Source organism: Schistocerca gregaria, chromosome 3 (genome assembly GCF_023897955.1).
Source record: "Schistocerca gregaria isolate iqSchGreg1 chromosome 3, iqSchGreg1.2, whole genome shotgun sequence".
NCBI lineage: Eukaryota > Metazoa > Arthropoda > Insecta > Orthoptera > Acrididae > Schistocerca > Schistocerca gregaria.
The window spans coordinates 927,207,049-927,225,191 of NC_064922.1; the positions used below are offsets into that span (position 1 = coordinate 927,207,049).

Genomic DNA, 18,143 nt, shown 5'->3' on the forward strand with positions numbered 1-18,143 from the left:
CCATTGCAAAACTGTACGAGGCAGAAGTAAAGCGCGATTTCCATTTATTTGGTTGTTATTGGTTTGGTGAATCTAATAAAACATGTCCCAGACGCGTATCTGCAGTAGTTTTCTAGAACATCCAGAAAAGCAAAGGTATTATACAACTAAATTTGTTTACTTTCCATTAAGAACGTAGAAACGTTTATGTCATTCTTGACAACCGTTAGTGAGTTGTATCAGTCGTTTCCTTTATTGTTAGTGTATTGTGAAATTTTATGTGCACTGTACAACTTCCTTGAAACTGAGCTTCGCTTTTCCGGTGTAACGTGAATTCACATGTGCTATGGTATTAATAAAAGCAGATTATCTGACACATTCATACAGTTTCAATGAACATTATTACCATCACTTTTCCAAAATGAAATTCTCCTCAACTTCTGTTGACAACTTTGTGCAATTATCTATAATTTGAAAAACAAAATTAACCAAGTAGTTACTAAATTAATTTTACGGAATTACTTCCTTGCTTCTCTGGATGTTCTGAAAAACTACTGCAGAGACACGTCTGGGACATGTTTTATTAGATTCACCAGACCGATAACAACAAAATAAATGGAAATCGTGATTTCTCGTGTAGTTTTGCGATGGCTTCATATTAGCGAAGTTGCTAAATTTCATGCAAAATCTTTTAATAGCCATATCTCCGTAACTAAACATGTTGATATAAACTTTTTCCTTTAGCTTTGCTTGTAGAATAACATATTAAAATATTTTCATATCTTCGTGAATCACCTTATATACACTACTGGCCATTAAAATTGCTACACCAAGAAGAAATGCAGATGATAAACGGGTATTCATTGGACAAATATACTGACATGTGATTACACTTTCACGCAATTTGGGTTCATAGATCCTGAGAAATCACTACCCAGAACAACCACCTCTGGCTGTAATAATGGCTTTGATACGCCTGGGCATTGAGTCAAACAGAGCACGGATGGTTCGTAGAGGTACAGCTACCTATGCAGCTTCAACACGATACCACAGTTCATCATGAGCAGTGACTGGCGTATTGTGACGAGCCAGTTGCTCAGCCACCAATGGCCAGACGTTTTCAATTGGTGAGAGATCTGGAGCAGCAGTCGAACATTTTCTGTATCGAGAAAGGCCCGTACAAGACCTGCAACACGTGGTCGTGCATTATCCTGCTGAAATGTAGGGTTTCATAGGGATCGAATGAAGGATAGAGCCACGGGTCGTAACACATCTGAAATGTAACGTCTACTGTTCAAAGTGCCGTCACTGCGAACAAGAGGTGACCGAGACGTGTAACCAATGGCACTCCATACCATCACGGCGGGTGATACGCCAGTATGGCGATGACGAATACACGCCTCCAAAGTGCGTTCACTGCGATGTCGCCAAACACGCATGCGACCATCATGATGCTGTAAACAGAACCTGGATTCATCCGAAAAAATGACTTTTTCCATTCGTTCACCCAGGTTTGTCATTGAGTACACCATCGCAGGCGCTCCTGTCTGTGATGCAGCGTCAAGGGTAACCGCAACCACGGTCTCCGAGCTGATAATCCATGCTGTTGCAAACGTCGGCCGTGCGGTTCTAGGCGCTTCAGACTGGAACAGCGTGACCGCTACGGTCGCAGGTTCGAATCCTGCCTCGGGCATGGATGTGTATGATGTCCTAACGTTAGTTAGGTTTAAGTAGTTGTAAGTTCTAGGGGACTAATGATCACAGATGTAATTTCCCATAGTGTTCAGAGCCATTTGAACCATTTTTTTTTTTGCAAACGTCGATGAACTCTTCGTGCAGATGGTTGTTGTCTTGCAAACGTCCCCATCTGTTGACTCAGGGATCGAGACGTGGCTGCTCGATGCGTTACAGCCACGCGGATAAGATGCCTGTCATCTCGACTGATAGTGATACGAGGCCGTTGGGACCAAGCACGGCGTTCCGTATTACCCCCCTGAACTCACCGATTCCATATTCTACTAACAGTCATCGGATCTCGACCAACGCGAGCAGCAATGTCCCGATACGATAAACCGCAAACGCGATAGGCTACAATCCGACCTTTATCAAAGTCGGAAACGGGATGGTACGCATTTCTCCTCCTTACACGAGGCATCAGAACAACGTTTCACCAGGCAACGCCGGTCAACTGCTGTTTGTGTATGAGAAATCGGTTGGAAACTTTCCTCATGTCAGCACGTTGTAGGTGTCGCCACCGGCGCCAACCTTGTGTGGATCCTCTGAAAAGGTAATCATTTGAATATCACAGCATCTTCTTCCTATCGGCAAAATGTTGCGTCTCTAGCACGTCATCTTCGTGGTGTAGCAATTTTAATGGCCAGTAGTGTAAGAGGTCGTTTTCTGTAACGGGACTTTTGGTGGTAGATGCGTTCGAAATGCTGACTGAAGTGGCTAAGGAAATTGGTCGTGTGTTGCGGGCCCTAGGAGAGGGACCGAATGGTTGTCAACCAGTTCATGTACGCATGACATTTTCTGTGCACCTGGTAGCGATGACCATCCCTGAGACTCTACAGCGTCCCTTTCGTTGTAATTTTTTTTCTTTACAAAGAGGGTACAGAACTAAAGTAGGTAAGACCTAAAAAACCATATAGAAACTAAGGCTGTTGGCAAGAGCCTGACTGACGGCGAAATCACATTCGCTGCTGGTGAACGAGTCTCATAAATCAGCAGTCGGGGACACTCTAGCCACGGTGCGAAACAGGAGGGCTGTCCAGAAAGTAAGTTACGATCGGCCGCGAAATGGAAACGACTATGAAAATCGGATAAAGCTTTGTAAAGATGTGTTGGGCAGTGTCTCTAGTATGACTCTAGGTAGAATTATGTCGCTCTTTTCATTCCTGAGCTCTTAGTGAGCGCGTAAATAGTGTCTCCCGCCAAGTACGAGAGCCTGGTGAGAACTTTCCCCTGAATCTATGCAGCGAACATTACACAACTGTCGTGCGGTTTCTTCTTCAAGACAATTCTCAGCCTCATTCTGCAGGGGCAATGAAGATGTTCCTGCATCGTTTCAATTGGAAATGTTTGGTTACCCACAATGCAGCCCATAATTGTCTCCCACTGAGTTTCATCTCTGCTCAAACGAACCGCTGGCTATGAAGACAACATTTCGGCACATACAACGAGCTTTAGGCCAGCGTAGAGAATTGGCGGAAAGCACTGGCGGCTGCCTTCTATGATGAGGGTATTGGAAAGTTGGTACAACGCTACGACGAATGTCTGAGTCAGAACGGCGACTACGTAGAGACGTAGCAGAAAGGTGTAGCTAACTGTTACAAATGAAACATTTCTGATTTTCACTGTGATTTTCATTTCGCGATCAATCGTAACTTACTTTCTGGACAGCACTCGTAGTTTGATCGGAAGTCCCACGATATCTGCAGCATGTACAAAAGGGTCGTAAACATCACAGTCAGAAAGCCCACCTAGCCTGAGGCGTAGTTCTGCGGACTCCTCCACCTTTGTATTGGCGTCGCGTTGGGTTGGGTGGTTTGGGGTTGGGTTGTTTGGGGAAGGAGACCAGACAGCGAGGTCATCAGTCTCATCAGATAAGGGAGGGACGGGGAACGAATTCGGCCGTGCCCCTTCAAAGGAACCACCCCGGCATTTGCCTGGAGCGATTTTGGGAAATCACTGAAAACCCAAATCAGGATGGCCGGACGCGGGATTGAACCGTCGTCCTCCCGAATGTGAGTCCAGTGTCTAACCATTGCGCCACCTCGCTCCGTTTTGTATTGGGGCCGTAAGAGACAAGATGCGGACGGCGGACCAGACTGTGGAGCCGTCGACCAAGCACGTGACGCCAGGTCGTGCTGCACAGGCCTGCCAACCCTAACGGGCTGCCAGTGGTTGCACCGGCCGGCCTCGGTTTACCTGCGACATCTCGCCGATGTACATGGGCAGCGCTACGTAGACGACGCCGACGGCGGCGCCGCTGACTAGCCGTGCGGCGTAGAGCAGGCCGATCTTGCCGTCGTGCGGCAGGTCTGGGTGCTCGGCTGCCATGAGCATGGCCCAGCCCAGCGTGGCGGGCACGGCGCTCCACAGCAGCACGCCGCGCCGCCCCAGCCGGTCCGCGCCCCAGCCGCCCACCCAGGGCCCGAACGCCGCCCCCAGCGCCGCCAGCGAGCCCGCCCACGACTCCTCCTCCGAGGTCCACAGGCCCAGCTTCTCCAGCGCCGGCGACGACCAGCTCATCACCATGCCGCTCATCATAGCCGCCAGGTTGCCTGCACAGTGGGAGCGCACGCCGTCACCACTCGAAGGGCTGAGACAGCCCACCGTTATGATTGCACCACCGTGAAGGCAGCACACAACAAACAGTTCTACACGGAGTCTGAACCGTCAATTAGGGCGGCTCACAAACAACAACTTAAGTACACATGTTATTCCAAAACCTTTTCGTGGAAGCAGAAGCCAGGAGGTGCTGGTGAAATAACACACACTGCTAAAGATATTTACACTCCTGGAAATTGAAATAACAACACCGTGAATTCATTGTCCCAGGAAGGGGAAACTTTATTGACACATTCCTGGGGTCAGATACATCACATGATCACACTGACAGAACCACAGGCACATAGACACAGGCAACAGAACATGCACAATGTCGGCACTAGTACAGTGTATATCCACCCTTCGCAGCAATGCAGGCTGCTATTCTCCCATGGAGACGATCGTAGAGATGGTGGATGTAGTCCTGTGGAATGGCTTGGCATGCCATTTCCACCTGGCGCCTCAGTTGGACCAGCGTTCGTGCTGGACGTGCAGACCGCTTGAGACGACGCTTCATTCAGTCCCAAACATGCTCAATGGGGGACAGATCCGGAGATCTTGCTGGCCAGGGTAGTTGACTTACCCCTTCTAGAGCACGTTGGGTGGCACGGGATACATGCGGACGTGCATTGTCCTGTTGGAACAGCAAGTTCCCTTACCGGTATAGGAATGGTAGAACGATGGGTTCGATGACGGTTTGGATGTACCGTGCACTATTCAGTGTCCCCTCGACGATCACCAGAGGTGTACGGCCAGTGTAGGAGATCGCTCCCCACACCATGATGCCGGGTGTTGGCCCTGTGTGCCTCGGTCGTATGCAGTCCTGATTGTGGCGCTCAGCTGCACGGCGCCAAACACGCATACGACCATCATTGGCACCAAGGCAGAAGCGACTCTCATCGCTGAAGACGACACGTCTCCATTCGACCCTCCATTCACGCCTGTCGCGACACCACTGGAGGCGGGCTGCATGATGTTGGGGCGTGAGCGGAAGACGGCCTAACGGTGTGCGGGAGCGTAGCCCAGCTTCATGGAGATGGTTGCGAATGGTCCTCGCCGATACCCCAGGAGCAACAGTGTCCCTAATTTGCTGGGAAGTGGCGGTGCGGTCCCCTACGGCACTGTGTAGGATCCTACGGTCTTGGCGTGCATCCGTGCGTCGCTGCGGTCCGGTCCCAGGTTGACGGGCACGTGCACCTTCCGCCGACCCCTGGCGACAACATCGATGTACTGTGGAGACCTCACGCCCCATGTGTTGAGCAATTCGGCGGTACGTCCACCCGGCCTCCCGCATGCCCACTATACGCCCTCGCTCAGAGTCCATCAACTGCACATACGGTTCACGTCCACGCTGTCGCGGCATGCTACCAGTGTTAAAGACTGCGATGGAGCTCCGTATGCCACGGCAAACTGGCTGACACTGACGGCGGCGGTGCACAAATGCTGCGCAGCTAGCGCCATTCGACGGCCAACACCGCGGTTCCTGGTGTGTCCGCTGTGCCGTGCGTGTGATCATTGCTTGTACAGCCCTCTGGCAGTGTCCGGAGCCAGTATGGTGGGTCTGACACACCGGTGTCTATGTGTTCTTTTTTCCATTTCCAGGAGTGTATTTTAACTTTCTCAACAATAAATTTTTAGGTCTGGTATTTAAAAAACAAAACGATTTCCAATAGGTGACAAAGTTTCTTTATGAAAAGGAGATTGCAAGGAATGACGTTAAGAACTTCCCAAAAATAAAATTTTAAACTTATCATGTATATACAGGGTGTAAACGGTATAAGGCGCCAAAATTATACAGATGATACATCTCACAATGCTTGACAAAAAAGTCTAGTAACATGATGGTAGAAGTAGAGAGGATATAAAATGTGGACTAGCAATGGCAAGGAAAGCGTTTCTGAAGAAGAGAAATTTGTTAACATCGAGTACAGATTTAAGTGTCAGGATGTCATTTCTGAAAGTATTTGTATGGAGTGTAGCCATGTATGGAAGTCAAACACGGACGATAACTAGTTTGGACAAGAAGAGAACAGAAGCTTTTGAAATGTGGTGCTACAGAAGAATGCTGAAGATTAGACGGGTAGATCATATAACTAAAGATGAGGTATTGAATAGGATTGCGGAGCAGAGAAGTTTGTGGCACAACTTGACTAGAAGAAGGGATCGGTTGGTAGGACATGTTCGAGGCATCAAGGGATCACCAATTTTGTATTGGAGGGCAGCGTGGAGGGAAAAAATCTTAGAGGGAGACCAAGAGATGAATACACTAAACAGATGCAGAAGGATGTAGGTTGCAGTAGGTACTGGGAGATGAAGAAGCTTGCACAGGATAGAGTAGCATGGAGAGCTGCATCAAACCAGTCTCAGGACTGAAGACCACAACAACAACAACAACAACACTTTTGCCTATTTGCTACGGTTGTCCCAGTAAAAAACAGTTCGTCTCAAGATAATGGTTTTGGAAAAGTAGATACTTGGCCGTTCACGTACTTGAGCAATCGGTTCCTGTTATTGCCCGCTGCGCGTATTGACATAGCGGGCGTAAATCGTAAACACATAGGCAACTGCGGCCTGAGTGGCTGCGTCATTGTAACACACCGAGCGACGACAGTAGGCGAGTAACCGGTGCAGATGTTATTGCAACTCTGTTAACTGTTAGGATGGAAAGGAGATTCACTATAGCTGAACTATGCGATATGCATTTAATTTATGGCGAGGCAAAGGCTGTTGCGAGGGCAGCTGCACGGAATTGATCGAGAACGCTTCCCACAACGACGACTTCCTGCACGAAAGACATTTGCTGCTGTGCACCAAAGGTTTGTCTCATTGTATTTCTCTACTTGTATGCGATTACTATGCATTTACATCTTAATAAAGTGCAGTAGTTATCTCCACCTTTGTAAATTTTCGTCCGTATGCGAAACGTATCGTTTGTTCTGATACGCTTTCCGTTTTTGTTACATCATGACAGAATACAACTGACGAGTACGTATTTAATTTCCTTAGATTGAGAGATACTGGCTCTTTACTGCCCCGTGCAGAAGGCAGAGGCCCACAACGCGCCGATCCTACATTGGAAGCTGAGGAAAGAATTCTGGACCGCAACCAGGAGGATCCTTCTCAGAGTACTAGAAGCAACGCCCGCCACGTGGGTATATCGCACACTGTCGTTCATCGCACTGTGCAAGAGGAGCGTCTGCGGCCTTACCACATTCAACGCGTACAAGCATTGGAGGAACAAGATTTCCCTCCACGACGTGAATTCTCAGAGTGGTTTTTGTTACACAGTGCGTAGCATGTTGTCAACAAAATACTCGTCACAGATGAAGCGTGTTTCACTCGCGACGGAATAAATAATTTCCGTAACATGCACACGTGGAGTGTACACAATCCTCGCCACGTAGTGGCAACACATTTTCAGCGACGATTTTCCGTAAACGTGTGGGCGGGTATGCTCGATAATTACATTATTGGGCCCTTTTACCTGCACGTTTGACTGGTAACTATTACCGAACGTCTCTAGAGGAAACATTGTTACCAACGTTGTTAGAAGACATTCCATTAGGCATACGTCATAACATGTGGTTCCTCCACGATGGTGCTCCACCCCACATTGGTCACCGAGTACGCAGATTTTTGGATAGTCGATTTCCAGGACGATGGATCGGGCGTTCGGGTCCACGTCGATGGCCAGCACGCAGCCCTGATTTAAATCCACTGGATTTTTACTTTTGGGGCCATATGAAGGAACTTGTTTATGCTGAGCCAGTAAAGGATGTGGACGAATTGACGCTGAAGATTTTAGATGCTGCCAGTACCATGAGGACCAATGTGCATGTGTGTGAACTAGTGCGACGAAACTGGGTTCGCCGTAATGAAGCATGTGTGGTCATTTCGATCATTTATTGTAGTATTGGTGTAAGAGGAAACGAAGTAATGGCTTTTCTTTTCGTTACGATATTGTTGTACAGAAGGAAAGTAATTGCCGTAAAAAGGTGAAACAGTTGATTGTAATTAATGCACAACTATCTACTTGGTGATTGATTGAATTTGTACTAATGGAAATACATTGTGTTTGATATTAGCTTGTCATTACTACTACGACCTTCCTTATCGACTTGTTGAGAAACACACTGGTTGTATTCAATTCACGTAAAGCGAATTACACGTTCTTGACAACCCAAAAACCTTTTACATTCGTTTTTTCGGTACCACCTGATTATCACGTCGCGTCGTTGTACACGTCTAATGATTTCAATCCTCTGGTCGGCTCGTTGCCTTTCTCTGGCCGCCCCGTCATTGTAGGCAATAAGCTCGGTACGCCGTTTACTGTCGGTTGACTATGTAAACAGAAATACGTATACTATGTATCCTACGAACATTAGGTTTTAATAATACAAAAATAAATTACATGATACAACAAAATGTCATTAGACTTTTTTGTCAAGCACACCGAGATGTACCATCTGTATAATTTTGGCGCCTTATACCGTTTACACCCTGTATATATGTGTAAGAGAACAATTCCTTTGAGAGACCGATGACCTCGCTGTTTGATCTCTTCCCTCAAACAATCCATACCCAAATCCAATTCCTTAGAAAAAAACCTTTAAGTAGCTACTTTGTACTAAAGTTAAAATAGATGTCTCTTGCTAACTAAATAACTTACATTACACCTGTTTGTTGTTACAAGATAAATGTGAATAAGCCAGCACACAAACCTTCACATTAAAGGTAGTTCCCAAAAAAAATTTCCTTAGCTCGGTGAGGGAGTGACACGTCTAAAGGGGCCCAGATCACAATAGTCGGAATAGTTATTGGTAGTCTACAGGGCCATAGCAGACCAGCCCCAAAACTTGCATTACAAGCCACCATCTCCCCGAGTTACGCAAAACCAGAAGATGTAGCAAGGGCGGTGCCTGTACGGGCTCTGAACCATAAACACACACAACACCGACCCTATATCACCCAATCAAGGTGTGAATGAAACGGCCGACCAAGAAGCAATTACCACATTCCTGCGGACAGGCAAACGAAAACTGTGAAGACCTCAACAAAACCAGTGGTGAAGAGACTCATACGCTTCACTAGAACTTGAAAAATCCCTTCTCTGTTACATAAAAACAGTACTCAACTTCTCACACTCCACCACAGCGCCGGGACCACGTTGCACTTCCTTATGCCCGTCAGAGCCAACCGCTGCCAGTGGTTTCAACGGCCGATAAGAAGACATACGGTCCCACGAGCGGATCTCCCGCACCACGGCTTCTAAGCTTCATAAGCCATGTACATGCGGGTACGGCAGACTTAGCCCCTGACAGCCAAGAGGTCGACCAGAGCACGTGGCGAGCAGTTGACGACCCCCAACAACAGGGCCCCGCTCACTCCACCAACTCTCTCGATCCCAGCCCAGTACGTACTCCTCGATCGTCACGCGACCGTACACTTGCTCCACCTCCCGCCAGAGGGCGGTAGCGATCCAAACAGCGCACCAAACCGAAAGCGCCACCGCAAACACTAGACGCGAAGCGAAAGCACTCCGTCTGGCGCGCTTTTCGAAGAGCCGAACACAACTACGGATCAGAGTGTGACGATTTAATCTGTACAAGTTGTCTCATGACGAGAAGTCACTATTCAGGGATTTGACTGTAATAATCGCTCGAAGCAAAGAAGTCTAGCGAACACTGGCTGTAAAATGCACACGTTAAGAGGTACGAGCACTTCTTCATCTTCGACACTGTGAAGCAAATACACTGATGAGCCAAAACATTACGAACACTGATTAATAGCGAGCTGACCCACTTTTCAAACACAGTACAGCAGTGATACTGCTTGCCATGGATTGTACAACTCCTCGATAGGTTTCCAGAAGTATGCGGCACCAGATGTCTAGGCACACGTCAAACAATTCCTGGAAACCACGGGATGGTGGTTTACGGGCACGCAGATGGCGCCCAATATGTGTTCCAACGGGTTACGATCAGGGGAATTTGCTGGTTAAGACATCAATGTGAGTTCCTCAAACCATTTCATCCCGATTCTGGCCTTGTGGCACAGAGCGTTATCCTGCTGCAAGATGTCATCGCCATGAGAGAAGACTTCAGCCATGAAGGACTGCAGGTGGTTCGCAATGATGGTGGTGGTAAGTTCCTATGTGACCAAACTGCTCAGATCCTCGGTCCCCTGGATTACACAGTGCTTAATCTACCTTAGACTACCTTACGCTAAGGACAACACAAACACCCATGCCCGAGGGACGAATCGCACCTCCGACGGGGTGAGCTGCGCGAACCGTGGCAAGGCGCCTCAGATGCAGTGATGTTCAAGTAATTCACTGGTGTTGTGGTGTCTTCGTGTACTACCACAGGCCCCATAGAAGCCCAACTCAATGTATCCCATGCCATAATCTGTTCTCACATGCCCGCATCTGTGGTGCAGTGCACGTTTCAAATAGCCATTCATCTGCATGACGGCGTTTAAAGACCCAACCATCGACCTGGTATAACACGAAATGCGATTCATTCGAAACGCGACACGATACTGCTGATCCACGGTGAAGACTCAGTGATGCTGTGCCCACTGCAGTGGTGACTGACGATATCGTTGGGTTAACACGGGAACACGTTGCACTCGTTTGATGTGGAGCTCCATGTTCAACAATGGCCTTTGAACGGTGCGCTCCGAAACAATTGCGCCTGCACCACTACTATACTCTGTCGTCAGACCCGCCACACATCTCTGACTACCCTGGGTCGCACAGCGGGGCATCCTTCGATCCCCACGTTTTGTGATGAGACCTGGACTTCCAGTACGATGCGGCATACGTGTTATTCCACCATCCTCCAACCACTTTAGGCAGGAAGCCAACCAGATTCGCCGCTTCAGAGAATCTAGTTTCGACGTGCAGCGGCACCACAATGTGCCCTTTGTCAAAACCGCTTATATAGTGGATTTCCGCATAATGGCTGCCCATTCGTCTCTCTTCGGCATACATTCCTTCCTTACTGCGTCACGTGTCCGCAATACCACTAGGAGCCATTCAGTCCAGTGGTCATAATGTTTTGGTTCGTCAGTGTATTTTCTACTGCAAGCTCCTTGCTTTCCATATCATGAGAAGTGGTAGTATGGACCAAAATAAGAAAAAAAGGTCCAGTAAATATGGACTCTATGGTGCCACTGTGAAACACATTTCTTATGCTGAACATGTGCTCACAGTTCCCAAGGTATGCATTTTAGTGCCCGTGTTTACTTGACAAGTTTTTCTTCTTCTGATCCATGCTAACTCTTCCTAAAATAGGGAAAGCAAAGATTTTGCTGTAAATTTGTTTCACAGTATCGAAGATGAGATGCACATATGTCTTAAGGTATGCATTTTGGAGCCCATGTTTACTAGACATTTTTGGTTCGGATGATCTTTCGCGTCATATCCCTGAACACTGCTCATTCGTCCTGGGGCACACTGCATAACAAACGTGGCCCCTTCAAATGTAACCACTGCGTCTGCGGCACTGACCTCAATTATACAGAGACTCCAGTTCGTGTGGAGGTCGGAGACCTTAACGCACTAGAGAAGATCGCAGAGTTCTGAAAGTTTCCACAGTCTGCACTGACCTGGTGTCTTTAGGCCAAGTAGTTTTTCCTAGGACAGTAGTAGGCAAGGCACCTGACATTGATGATGTACTGTTGGCTGAAATATACATTGCTGCTATATGTAAGTCGGATATTATTCCTTAGGCAGACTATTAAATGACGTAACTGAAATTTCACGAGAGGTGCCAGTTGTTTTATTCAGGACGTTGACGTTGGGTAAATTAACAAAGCCTTAATCACAAACGTAATAAAATGAAACACCTACAGCAATCCTTACGTTGTTATTTATTGTATGGCAACCATTTTCGGTGATTCAGACCACTATCTTCAGATCTTAAGGTGTTTGAAAATCAAATAACGTAGAGGTTTACCAGCACAGTCACTCTTAATTTTTCTAAGGGGATGTTTCAATACTTGATGAGACAAAACGTGCTCTCTTTGGCGGTCTGCCAGTCGCGATTAGAGTGTTTGAAATTTTTCCAGTGACAACTCTAGGAGCTTGAATTTCTGCAGGAGTTTAGGAACTTAACGATCTGACCCTGAACAGTAGAACGGTGAACTCTGATCAAATATGTGGCGAGCTCGTGAATCAATCAGTCATTTCAATCACAATTTTAAGCAACGATTCAATAAACAGACTATTACTGAACAGTATCCAGCTATCTTAGGACTTCGTTCACGTCCCCCAACTAGAATCCTGTTGGAAGTTTAGTCCAGTTAGAAGACATTAACAGAATAATAACAGGGAAGTTCGAAAGTTATGTAGTCGTACCTTAGACACCTATGAAGCCAACGAGCTTTTAAAACCCTGACATGCACTTAGTTAACACTTTTGCACGAGGAGAGTACGTGAGGAATTAGTATGTCGCAAGGCCCACGTGAATTTCCTCCACAGCAAAATACTGTCCCCATGACGTGAGTTTGTAGCATGGTGCATGTTCCGAATAGCCGTTCGTCTGGATGGCAGAGCGTCCAGACACGGCCATCGGCCCGGCGTAAAAGGAAATGTGACTCAGCCGACTATCTGACACGTTTCCATTCCTCAACGGTCTAATCTCGACAATGTCGTGCACTCTGCAGTTGTAACTGGTGAAGTAATTGTTTCAACATGTTAACACGTAGGGGTCATATGCTGCCTAAGCCAGACTGTGGTTATAGGTACCACAATTCGCCGCATATCCTACTTTACTGACTTTTCCGTGATGAGGTGTGGACGTCCAACACCTTGTCGCGTTCTGTGGTTTCACCATCATTCAACCAGTTTGTATAGATGCTCACGACAGTAACACGCAAACAGCTGTTCGGATTCTCCATTTCCGAAGACTCATTCCCAGGCGATGGGTCGTGCAGTTTTGTCTTTGCCAAAATCGCCTATGTCAGCGGATTCCCTTATTTGTGACCCACATCATCGCCACAGTGCCTGCAACGCAACCAATCTGGTAGTGTCCGGCGGTCGTAACGTTTTGGCTCGCAGTCTTCGTGATAGCTCCACATCCAGTCTCTCTGCGCAGAAAGGCATAGATACTTTGAGGTTGTCACCTAGGTATTCGAGAGACTGTACGCATCATATCACACGTTTGTTTTTGCTGACAGGAAAGTCTTATATCTTACATGGTTTACCACTGTGGTAACTCGCGTGATATCGAGTTCCATGGTTCGCCCAAGATGTGTTAATTCCCGTAACACCGAGGCCTTCGTTGGCGCCAAAAATGTGATAAACAACCTTATATCAATGTGCCTTCGTAGGCTTTCCCAGTGTAATAAGTCTTGAAAGTCTCTTTGGATTTGCTGACGGATCCTAAAATCAACTCGATTCAATGTTTCGGCGATCCAGCTGTTTGCCATCTTCAGGAGAATGCTGCTGAGTCCCTCTGAGAAGGGACTCAGCGACAGCAGCGTTCTCCTGAAGATGGCAAACAGCTGGATCGCCGAAACATCGAATCGAGTTGATTTTAGGATCTGGCCACAAAGCCGAAGAGACTTTCAAGCCCTATATCAAACTCATGATGGATACTAAAAATGTTTAATTTTCAAAATTTTAGATGCCGAAACGCACCTTTGAACCATGAACTCTTACCACTCCTCTTCCCCTACCAGCTACAAAAATCAAAAGTTTCGAATTTTGAAAACTTGTGATAAAACTCACTATGAGAAATTATTTTCTGCAGTATGCTGTTCTGAAATTCTGGTTTCTAAAACTTGATTTCTTTCAATCAAAACAATAGAACTATAACATTTAATACAAACGATAAATGCACATGTTCTCGTAGCAGTTTCACTTTGCTCCCTAGTTCTGCTCGACACATATCGGCAGAAGTCGGTAGTCTCTTGACTACGGCGTCATTTCTCAACTTCTGCCAGCCGAAACTTTCAAACAGTTGCACTGTAGCTGCTCGTTAAACTCGAGTCCAGTATTAATTAATGAAGAATGTAGCGATGAATGACGACGAGAATATTTCTGGCCCATCTGAGTCACATACAGTTCCGACTTCCCGAAGAGTTAGGAAAAACAGAATACGATGTGTCACGAGACTCTGAGGTATATGTTTAGTAAATGCATTAAATGTCATTGTGTTGCAGGACAATTGAAATGATTTATGCTCATATTCACTTCTACAAGTAAGCGGATTGGGAACAAAGCTGAACTTAATTGGTTATGCTGTAAATCTCTGAGGTTGCTAGCTGTCATAAACAAAGACAATCGACACGAACGTTATCGATATATAGTGGTCGCAGCTTCGGAGCAAAGCTCAACTTATCTTGAATATGATTCAGACACACACACACACACACACACACACACACACACACACACACAAGCACGCAATATCCTGCCCCACCCTGTTGCCTATCGCATCACGTTGCTCACCCACTGTCACGTTTACTCGTGCCGGCGCTGCGGCAAATTGCAATTACGTTGCGATTTAATATACGCGTACTGTTTTAAGTCCCCGGTGTCCACTTCTCCAGAAAGTTCAAAAAATGCTGGAACCCCGTTCTGGTGCGTTACGACCGAAATTAAGTCCTGGGTGAACGGGAAATTTTAGTGGGTCTACAGGAAAAAAAGGTTGATTTCTTGTTTTCTGGTCTCGTGACTTAACCAACGTTAGTGAAACCAAAAGTCAAATGGTTCAAATGGCTCTGAGCACTATGGGACTTAACTGCTGAGGTCATCAGTCCCCTAGAACTTAGAACTACTTAAACCTAACTAACCTAAGGACACCACACACATCCATACCCGAGGCAGGATTCGAAACTGCGACCGTAGCGGTCGCGCGGTTCCAGACTGTAGCGCCTAGAACTGCTCGGCCACCTCGGCCGGCAAACCAGAAGTCATCTCTTCACTGAATGTGTGCTGAACATCGGGATGACTGAGAGGTCAAAACATATTTTTTTGGGTCATCAGTCTACTGACTGGTTTGATGCGGCCCGCCACGAATTCCTCCCCTGTGTTAACCTCTTCATCTCACAGTAGCACTTGCAACCTACGTCCTCAATTATTTGCTTGACGTATTCCAATCTCTGTCTTGCTCTACAGTTTTTGCCCTCTATAGGTCCCTCTAGTACCATGGAAGTCATTCCCTCATGTCTTAGCAGATGTCCTATCATCCTGTCCCTTCTCCTTATCAGTGTTTTCCACATATTCCTTTCCTCTCCGATTATGCGTAGAACCTCGTCATTCCTTACCTTATCAGTCCACCTAATTTTCAACATTCGTCTATAGCACAACATCTCAAATGCTTCGATTCTCTTCTGTTCCGGTTTTCCCACAGTCCATGTTTCACTACCATACAATGCTGTACTCCAGACGTACATCCTCAGAAATTTCTTCCTCAAACTAAGGCCGGTATTTGATATTAGTAGACTTCTCTTGGCCAGAAATGCCTTTTTTGCCATAGCGAGTCTGCTTTTGATGTCCTCCTTGCTCCGTCCGTCATTGGTTATTTTTCTGCCTAGGTAGCAGAATTCCTTAACTTCATTGACTTCGTGACCATGAATCCTGATGTTAAGTTTTTCGCTGTTCTCATTTCTACTACATCTCATTACCTTCATATTTCTCCGATTTACTCTCAAACCATACTGTGTACTCATTAGACTGTTCATTCCGTTCATCAGATCATTTAATTCTTCTTCACTTTCACTCAGGATAGCAATGTCATCAGCGAATCGTATCATTGATAACCTTTCACCTTGTATTTTAATTCCACTCCTGAACCTTTCTTTTATCTCCATCATTGCTCCCTCGATGTACAGATTGAAGAGTAGGGGCGAAAGGCTATAGCCTTGTCTTATACCCTTCTTAATACGAGCACTTCGTTCTTGGTTGTCCACTCTTATTATTCCCTCTTGGTTGTTGTACATATTGTATATGACCCGTCTCTCCCTATAGCTTACCCCTACTTTTTTCAGAATCTCGAACAGCTTGCACCATTTTATATTGTCGAACGCTTTTTCCAGGTCGACAAATCCTATGAACGTGTCTTGATTTTTCTTCAGCCTTGCTTCCATTATTAGCCGTAACGTCAGAATTGCCTCTCTCGTGCCTTTACTTGTCCTAAAGCCAAACTGATCGTCACATAGCGCATTCTCAATTTTCTTTTCCATTCTTCTGTATATTATTCTTGTAAGCAGCTTCGATGCATGAGCTGTTAAGCTAATTGTGCGATAATTCTCGCACTTGTCAGCTCTTGCCGTCTTCGGAATTGTGTGGATGATGCTTTTCCGAAAGGCAGATGGTATGTCGCCAGACTCATATGTTCTACACACCAACATGAATAGTCGTTTTGTTGCCACATCCCCTAATGATTTTAGAAATTCTGATGGAATGTTATCTATCCCTTCTGACTTATTTGACCGTAAGTCCTCCAAAGCTCTTTTAAATTCCGATTCTAATACTGGATCCCCAATCTCTTCTAAATCGACTCCTGTTTCTTCTTCTATCACATCAGACAAATCTTCACCCTCATAGAGGATTTCAATGTATTCTTTCCACCTATCTGCTCTCTCCTCTGCATTTAACAGTGGAATTCCCGTTGCACTCTTAATGTTACCACCATTTTTTTAATGTCACCAAAGGTTGTTTCGACTTGCCTGTATGCTGAGTCTGTCCTTCCGACAAGCATATATTTTTCGATGTCTTCACATTTTTGCTGCAGCCATTTCGTCTTAGCTTCCCTTCACTTCCTATTTATTTCATTCCTCAGCGACTTATATTTCTGTATTCGTGATTTTCCCGGAACATGTTTGTACTCCCTCCTTTCATCAATCTACTGAAGTATTTCTTCTGTTACCCATGGTTTCTTCGCAGCTACCTTCTTTGTACCTATGTTTTCCTTCCCAACTTCTGTGATGGCCCTTTTTAGAGAAGGCCATTCCTCTTCAACTGTGTTGCCTACTGCGCTATTCCTTATTGTTGTATCTATAGAGTTAGAGAACTTCAAACGTATCTCGTCATTCCTTAGAACTTCCGTATCCCACTTCTTAGCGTATTGATTCTTCCTGACTAACGTCTTGAACTTCAGGCTACTCTTCATCACTACTATATTGTGATCTGAGTCTATATCTGCTCCTGGGTACGCCTGACAATCCAGTATCTGATTTCGGAATCTCTGTCTGGCCATGATGTAATCTAATTGAAATCTTCCTGTATCTCCCGGCCTTTTCCAAAACATATAGTAATAGTGAAACAATACGTTAAACAGCAAAAAAGAAAAATCATTAACTACAGGGTGTTAGGGTGCTTGGACTGGGCAGACAAGACACAAATGTGTTCTCTGGCGATATGGATCGTCAGTTAGATCTCACCATTAAAGTCTTGGATCCGACTTCGATCGTGTAGTGTTGGCTGTCAGCGGGCGGCGATCTGTGGCGGTATGTGTCTCGGGCTGTAGTCTTGTCTTTCAACTTCGCAAGTGGACAGTGCGCGGTGGATAACTGACAAGTGTTGGCTGTTGACTGGGCTGCTGCCTTTGTCCACTGGCGACGGTTACAATGCCGAGCGCTCGCTTAGCTGCGGTGAGGGGGACTGCTCTCTGACCGACCAAAGTGAAGTTTTACATGCCGTTGAACTACGAAGGCGGCACCCGAGGAATCAGATTTGAACTGGAAGCCAGTGGTCATGAGAACGACTCGTCAGCAGCGGTGTCAACGCTCGGATCAGCACCGCAATCGGATTGCAACAAAAGCAGCGCCAGGTGAGGGAGGGAAGGCTGCTTTCAAACAAGGAAACACAGTCGAAGCCG

At 46.3% G+C, this 18,143-nt stretch overlaps 1 protein-coding gene and 1 long non-coding RNA gene across 2 annotated transcripts in view; one reads left to right on the top strand and one right to left on the bottom strand.

The window, feature by feature from the left end:
* Positions 1-18,143, top strand: part of LOC126355803 (uncharacterized) — a 367,829-nt gene that overhangs the window by 340,860 nt on the left and 8,826 nt on the right. The gene's annotated exons all lie outside the window — the stretch shown is intronic.
* Positions 1-18,143, bottom strand: part of LOC126355800 (facilitated trehalose transporter Tret1-like) — an 83,938-nt gene that overhangs the window by 48,189 nt on the left and 17,606 nt on the right. The window contains exon 2 of the mRNA XM_050006222.1: positions 3,910-4,265. Within this exon, the coding sequence (XP_049862179.1) occupies positions 3,910-4,265 (356 nt within the window). The remainder of the gene's footprint in view (positions 1-3,909; positions 4,266-18,143) is intronic.